The following is an 8,662-nucleotide window of genomic DNA, read 5'->3' as shown; positions in this document are numbered from 1 at the left end:
TGCCCAGTCTCAGATTAGATTTTCATAGTAGTTGTGTAGAGTATGATATGGTTGGCCTCGTTCGACTATATTGCTCCGCTCACTGGTTTTATTTATAGCGAAAATTAAAAAATATATAAATCCAAATTCCAAGTACAATTAATCTCTGTTGTCCTTGAAGACAATACAAATATTAGTTTTTCGTAATTTTTCATTTTTTTTTCGTCCTTGCTGCATCGCTTGTTTTTCTTTGCGATATTTATTTCTTTACCAAAATCCCATTGGCTATTTACCATCTTCTGATTATTTAGAAGAAAAAGGCGAGTGTATGAGAGAAATACACTTTTTGTGAATTCATTTCCCGCCAATACGTCCCTCCATTCCCCAGACATAAATAAAGAAATAAAAACAAAGGATTTTTTCGATTTTTTTATATATGTTTGTTTTCTTGTTTTTTTTTGTATGTAATGTATAATTCAGTTGTTTATCTTTTTCTTTCTTTCATTCCATTCATTCATTTCTTATTTGTTTGTTTTCATGTGTATGTATGTATTTTTTCTTGTTCAATATTTGGCTTACAATTTCATATTTAGTTTTTGTTTTTGTTTCATTTTGTATTATTGTTTTAATTTTAACTTATTTCTTGTATTATAAATACTAGTTATTATTTATTCATTCTTATTGTTGTGTCTTTTGTATTTTATATGTACTTTAGTATTTTTTTTTTCTTGTTGTTGTATTATTTGTTACTTTTTTTTTTTATTACTTATTTTTCTTTTTTTCTTAAATACAATTACACATAATTATGTTTACATACTATAGTTACAATAATAATGATATTAAAAAAAAGAAAGAAGAAATGTAAAAATAAAATAAAATAAAAACTTAAACTGTAAATACTATGCTATTATATTTACAAATGTCTTCCAATGTCTTACTAATTAAAAACGACTACAAATTAAATTCAATTTCAAAACTTTTTTGTTTTGCTTCATTTTTCTTTTCTTGTTTTGCTTCACAGCACTTTACATAGATTTTTTGTATTCTTTTTTTTTCTTTTCTGTTATGCTTCTTTGTGTATTTTTATTTATTTTCATTTATTTCTTTTTGTAATACAAAAAAACTTTTTAAATTAATGTGACTGTAAGTGTAACTATTATTAGTAACTATTTCAATACAATGAGCTTAAGATATTTTTCTTCTTTACAAAAAGCAGTAGGAAAAATAAACAATTAAACATTTCTTTAAGAAGAATAAATGAAATAGGATTATCAGATAAGAACTTTCAATTTTAAATATTATTAAAAAAAATAGTTGAATATATTTTTCAAATATTTTTTTTTTTTTTCCCAGATTTCATGGCTATTTCACTAGCAGAAAAATACATAATAATGGACATTATTTTGTACAATCCATTGAACCAAGTATCAATGTGGCGTGTAAGTAACGAAACCTTATACGCCCCAAATATAGCTATTAAAATAATTTTTAACTGTAATAATAGCTGGGAATTTTTTGAGGTCTCAATGAATTATTTATTTTTAAAGAATATAGTGGATTTAGAAACGAAGATCTTATTTTAATGTCCAAGAGAATAAATGTTACGTATAAGTAATGACAGCACTTATACGCCACACTGAAGCTATTAAAATAAGTAAATATCAATGTAACGTATGAGTAACGACATTACTTATACGCTACATTGAAGGTATTAAATTTTAATATCAGGGATTTTTTCAATATAAATTGATGTTTTTTTGTATAATGGATGTTTTTTTTTATTTTGTGTATACATTTGTATATACACTTATACGTCCCAATATAATTTTAATGTGACTGTAAGTGTAACTATTATTAGTAACTATTTCAATACAATGAGCTTAGGCAGTAAAAAATAAACAATAACTATATAACAACCGGTAACTTTTCAGGTCTTAATGAACCATGTATTTTTAAAGAATATAGTGGATTTGTTAAAATCCACAGAATTGTAGATTTAGAAACGAACATCTTATGTCCCAGAGAATTAATGTTATGTATAAGTAATGACATCACTTATACGCCACAATGAAGTCATTAAAATAAGTAAGTATCAATGTAACGTATGAGTAACGACAGCACTTATGCGTCACATTTTTTAACAGTTGATGTCTTTTTTTATAAATGATTTCATTTCAGTTTTTAAACAAGATATTTTTATTAAATAGGTTTCCATTTCTCTTTCAAAAGTGTGGATTTCGAAACGAATTTTTTTTCGTGCTCGTGTCCCAAATACCAATGTTGCGTATAAGTAACGGCAATATTTATACGCCACAATGAAGCAATAAATTTTGGAACTTGAAAATTCAAGGCCTATAGAAAGAAGAATTTGCTCTATTATTTCTCAAATGGCTATAAGTATTTCAACTTCAAACAAACTTGTGTTGTTAAAAATCAGCATAATTTCCGTTCTTGGAAAATATTTTTATAAAGATAGTATGGTGTATCCCCAACAGAATACAAAATATCATTATATCATACACAACTATGTTGTCGGGGTATTATAGCTCTGTGTGGCGCCCAATAGTTCGTGACGCCGCCAAATCTGATCTAAAATGACCTGTATTTTTTTTTTTTTTTTGATGGACCAACGAATTTTACACCGAGAAAAAGATCTGACTAAAGAATAAGCGTATTTAGCAGGTTAAATCCCAGGACTTTGAAGTTCGGGTTATGGTCAAAGACTTTGCTATAATTTTCGATGGTGATCAGATGACAATTAATATTGGTCAAATGAACCCAAATACCTTTTTTTAATTTAAAACTTATGGAGTAATATTTTACGTTGGAAAAACACGATTCGGAAGAGATGCCGTGTTAAGAAATTAGAGGAACTGTTGACTTCTAATAGTGTAAATATTGCCCAGGCTCGGAATGAAGATGCGCAGAAAATTTAGAGTTAAGAAATGGAACTAGTTCCTATCGTTCCTTCAGGTGTTTTGGAGAAAAAAGTTCCACGTGCTTTTTAGTAAAACATTTAAAGGAATCTCATTTTCTATATTAAAAAAGAAAAATCTACAAAACCTCTTTTTAATAATTTATTTTATCTAGAAATATAATTCGTTTATAGAAATAAAAATTTTATAATAAAATGCATGAAATCACAAAGAGATAAGAGAACACATAAATGAACGGTATCACAAAAAGGAACTATTGGAACTAAAGAAATGCAACTAGTTCTTATCATTCCTTTAACGAAACAGTTTAAATGAACTAGTTTGTTGCGGAACGACCCAACTCCAAACTCATTCCGTATTTTCTCCTCTCTTCGAATTAAACAGATGTGAAAAGTAAGGAGAATGAAGCTATGTATTTTTCCCACACAGACAGGCAGAAAGGAGTGGAAAAATATGTGAAAATGTTTGCAATAAAAAATTAAAATATAAGTTAAACACAAGTTGTCCATATTGCAAATATCAGATGCTCGCAATATATCAGAAGATGATAAAGGTATCTGTTTTGAAAATAATTAATTATATATAATTGTAGAGAATTTCATCGTAATACAAAATATAATATAAACGAGTTTTTGATATCATATATATATATATATATATATTATATATATGTATGATTTCAAATATATAGTTGAAAATAAATCGTTACGCAAATCCACAATTTTCGATAAACAATTAAATAATAATATCAAACGATATCTAGAAATTTAATCCGTTTCTAGGTTAAAATGGTTAAAGGGGAAGTGCTATAGTTATTAAAATTAAAATGCAATTAATAAAGGCAATCAAGGTAAATATCGAAATTTGCACCCAAAATTTTAAAATAGATGGAAATGAAAATCACATAAAAAAACTCCAGAATCCAGAAAAACATTTTCTAGAGCAATAATTTCGAATTAAAAAGATATAAGAATAAATAATTATTGAAGCCTTTTAATGATTCTACAAGTTCCGAGGAAAAATATTCTTGCGTGAAAACGCTCCAGGATTTCAGAAAATAGAGGTATCCGAAGAAATACATCATAGAGAAGAGTTTAGGAAAAAAAAATTGACAAAAAACATTTTCTAAACCCATAATCCCGAATTGAAAAAAGTGATGATACTGATTCTACAAATTCCAGGGTATTACAGCTTTGTCCAGCCCCAAGAGATTGTAATGCCGCGAAATGATCTAGACATGTGTGTCCGTCCGTCTGTCCATTTTTATTTTGTAAACATGATACAGGCCACATTTTCACAAAATGTTGCATGTAGGATGAGTTCTGGTCAATGAAGACTCATATTGTTTTTGGTAAATTTTTGTCGGTTTTTCTGGTCGCTCCAGAGGCCTCAATTATGGCCCAAACTTCGCGAATTTTTACATGGATAAGGGGATCTGGCTAAAGAATAAGCATGTCTCTTTGGATAAAGATCGGTAAATATAATAGACCGGAGAAGTTGATAATATATCCAAGGGGAGTGGTTGACCTTTAAATTGATCCCAATTATATTGTCGTATGTACTCGGATGTGGGACTGCTCCGCTCACTGATTTTAATTTACACATTTTTAATGCCAGAAAAAAATTAAAATTTGCTCCTATTTAAAAAAAGTTCTTATCTGCAAACCCTTAAGCACATTGCAACATTTTTTTTTTTTCAAAATATATTCTGAATAAAAATAGACAATTTCTATTTGGAAATTTGCTATTTCCTGTCAGCCAATGAACGGAAATACAAATTTGAAATTAAATTCAAACTCTTTGTATGCTAAACAGCCATTGTAAATTATATTACTGAAAAAATAAATTCAATGCAAACAATTTGTTGGTAATTTAGTCGGTATAAAAAAAAATGAAAATATTTCCATTGTGGACAAATGTTTTGTTTCAAGTTGGAAACAAATCCAGATAAAGTGTAAATTTTGTTGAAAATTTGTTAATTATTTTGCGGCAAAAAAAAAAATACAAAATTTTCAATTCAGCTATTGTCCCTTTGTCAAGAGAATATTTTTTTTTTTTTTTTTTTTGAATAACCCATATCGATTTTGGCATGGCAATTTAATTAAATTTCAAATACAAATTTGTGTTAAGTGTAGGAAAATATTTTTTTACAAATTGAAAACCGCACTAATTTATGTGGTTAGGAATTTTTTCAATACTGCAATTATTTTTTTCCAATGTCTATTCTTATTCAGATTATATAAAATATATAAATAATGTTCGCAAAAAAAAAAAAATATTTTTGTTGTGATTTTTTTCCAACAGAAAAGAATAGTTTTGGTAGCACTTATTTGATAAGCTTTCATTTAGTATTTGTTGTTGTTGTTTTTATATGACCTTTTTTAATTCTTTTTGTAGTTGTTGTTTTTAATGGTATTGACTTTTAATGGACGCTTATAGTTATTGTTATTATTGTATATTCTCCGCTTCTTCTTCTTTTTACTCAATAATGTAAAAAATACATACGTACATTTATAGCATTTTGTGGTTTTCCATTTGTTGTTGTTCTTGTTGTTTTTTTTTGTTAGTATATAATATAATAATAATAAAAATTAAAACAATAAAAAAAAATATTGAAAAAAAACGTTAATGGTTAGTGTGCGTGTGTTTTTTAATGATAATTATTTACAACGAATGTGATGTGATGATGTCGATGTGTGAGTGTGACTGTGAATGTATTTTTTTATGTGTGTGTTTGTTTGTTTCGATGCAGATCTAGGAAGAGAAGTAGTATTAGTATTTTGTTTTTATTAATATTACTTCTCAGCCTAATCTGAGGCCTTCAATTTTGTTTCTCATTTTCTTTGTTTGTTATATCGATATGTACACAATCCGTACGGTACCGCGAACTATAGTAAGGTATGGCTTTGGTGGTTCTAACTCTAACAAGTTTTACGACAACTATCCAGCTAATGTTCATTTTCTCTGTGTAAAAAAATGCCCTTAATTTATAAATAATCTAAGATGTGATGGGGATATGGGGAAGGAATTTTAATTTTTGAAAGGTGGAGGAGGATTTATTTTGTGGGGGTACAAAGGAACGTTCTACACAGATTCCATGGAATCTGTATCGGTTAGCCCATCAACAGGTCTTAGATTATTTAAGGGTATCGACTTGTCAGAGTTTATTGTCAACGTCGTCGTCGTTGTCGTTGTTGTGGCTGTCGCTGTTGTTGTTTCCGACACCGTCGATGTGGCAGTCGTCAAATCACTATTACCACCACCACCATAATTACACGTCTCATGCGACTGACGTTTAATCATCATCTGACTCGATTTAACGGCAATCCATTCATTTCGTTGCGCATCAAACCATGTCAGACCCAAATTGTAGCGACCATTCAAATTTGCATGCTGACAATGCGAGAACCACCACCCACCCTCATAGTTGGCAGCACAGTGCGTTTGTGATATGTCACGATCCACATCGATGGCCGAGAATTGCATACCCTGCTGATAGTCCAATGCATCGGATGCATTACCACTATAGCCGCCAATATGCAAACGATAGCCATCGGACCGTGACGATATGTAAAATTGATTGTATTCGGCCAGCCAGACATTATCGTAAATGTCCTGCATGAGGACGCGGAGTCGTGTACAATTGTTCAGTGTCAAGTGATGTAATTGTTCATTGCCAATCCAAAATTCACCAGCCGGTGAACCGAAGCCGCTGGCATAGTCTTCCCATGAACGATTAAAATCGGCCGAGCCATCATAACGCCGTTGCACGGTGGTCCAACCGTCCGGCGTGCAATGGGCCATCTGGGGGTGATGATCGCCGGCGGGAGCAATAAGATATAGGCCATCATTAGTTGTGGTCTCGGAGGGTGTCACTTCACTGCAATCTCTCGGCAGTTTGGCAATAATTGATTCGAATTGTTGTTCGACATTTTCCAATTTGGCTACCAGCGATTCGGCATTTTGTGGTGAGTTGTCTTCCGATTCATTATCCTTATCGTTATTGTTGTTGCTGTTGTTGTTATGATGGCGTTGATGATGATTGGATTTCTGGAAAGAAAAAAGAAACAAATAATAAAAAAAGTTAGCTTATATAAATAAGAAAACAAAAACAACATAACCTTTAAAAAAATGTTTACTTAAAAAATATTTTAAAAAAATCCAGGCCTGATGCGGAAACTGTTCGCTTATTTGAACACACAATTGCCTTTCCTGGCTTATCCAACCAGAACAAAAATCCTCGCCTTTTTGCTGATGAAATTTCAATCAGTTTTTGTTAACTCTTTTAAATTGGAAAAAAGAACTCCCCTCCAACCCATCAAAACAACAGAAATCCTTTCAAATTGCTGTGTAAACTGAAATTAAAGGCTTGTCAGTAACAACAACAACGAAAAATTTTTGAAAGAAATAATTCCTAGTTTTATATTACGAAACCAAAATCGCATATCCTCACATACACACCCACTCTAAACATTCGCACAATAGTGTGTGTGTGAGTGTGTATGTGATGTTGCTATGTTTTTTTAGTTTTCTGATGATTCCCTAGTATTCCAGAGAATAGAGTTATGCAAACGTTGACACAACGTGACAGATTTGAATTTCATGTTGAATGTGTTGGTTGTTGCTGTTGTGTTTTTTGGGGGGTATCTATCCATATCTCTATCTATACTGCGGAGCTCCGAATGTGACTGAAAACCAAAACAAAGCTGAAAGAGTTTTCGTCTATTGTTGACAAACAAATACATAATAGGAAGTACAGCAGCAGCAATGGCTGCAACCAAAAATAACAACAACAACGAAAACTAGCAGACCCAAAGACAAAAGGGGACAACCAGAAATCAGCCAAACAGTTTTCGGTTAAATCTCAACAAAAGCTACACTGGCAAATTGCACGTACCCGGGAAAAAAGTAACAGCAACAATGCCAAACAATACTAGGAAATATTATCCTGATGTTTTAAAGGATGAACAAAAAAAAATCGAAACACAAAACAAAAGCGAAGCGAAATCACAAAAACCTAACGTATGTATTGTTGCAGTTGGATCAGCTATACAACTAGCCAGCCATTCATTCAGACATACATTCATCCATTCATCCATCCATCCATCCGACCATCATGTTTCATTTTCGTTTAATTGAAAATCTATTCTAAGCGGAATGTTTTTGTGTTTCGTTCTAGTCGAGGTCTGGTGTCCTGTTTTACCCATTCACTATTCAGGTTACACCATTTTTGGGAACATATTTTTCCATGCGGGATTTTTTTTAGTAATTAAATGGGATTTTGTAGTGGTAGGAAATTGTTGGGGAATACAAATTTTGGTCATATATAGAAGGGTAAATGGGGAAAAATACCCAAAAATTTCTAGAAGAAACAAAAAATTTTCGACCAAAAATTTGGATCAATTTTCGAAAAAAAAACCCTAAAAGCTTAGAAAAAACAAGGATTCTTCTCAGGCCAGCCATGCAGCGAGCACGCCAGTCAGACTGGCAGCTCTTTCATCTGCAAATTACACGAGCATAAATCTTCATACTCTACTTATCTAAACAACAACACAAAAAATTATGACAATTTTTTCGCTAATATCTCCACAAAAAAAAAAAAAAAAAAAAGTAAGGAAAGTAGTAAAGTTGGACGGGGCCGACTATTTGATACTCTTCACCACTTTGGGTATATTCAACAGATGGAATCCTAACAGACGTCACATTTTTGAAAGACCATTACCATGAAATCAAACATGGCATTCTGC

At 31.0% G+C, this 8,662-nt stretch overlaps 1 protein-coding gene across 1 annotated transcript in view; it reads right to left on the bottom strand.

Moving 5' to 3' along the window:
- Positions 1–5,999: 5,999 nt before the first annotated feature.
- Positions 6,000–8,662, bottom strand: part of LOC133335068 (protein scabrous) — a 40,780-nt gene continuing 38,117 nt past the window's right edge. The window contains exon 4 of the mRNA XM_061543370.1: positions 6,000–6,965. Coding sequence (XP_061399354.1) covers positions 6,000–6,965 — 966 coding nt within the window. The remainder of the gene's footprint in view (positions 6,966–8,662) is intronic.

This window comes from Musca vetustissima, unplaced genomic scaffold (genome assembly GCF_032173495.1).
Source record: "Musca vetustissima isolate MV318-11 ecotype Yass unplaced genomic scaffold, APGP_CSIRO_Mvet_v1 utg30100, whole genome shotgun sequence".
NCBI classification, from domain to species: Eukaryota; Metazoa; Arthropoda; class Insecta; order Diptera; family Muscidae; genus Musca; species Musca vetustissima.
The sequence above is the reverse complement of the archived record's forward strand: the minus strand, read 5'-3'. Positions and strand labels throughout refer to the sequence as shown.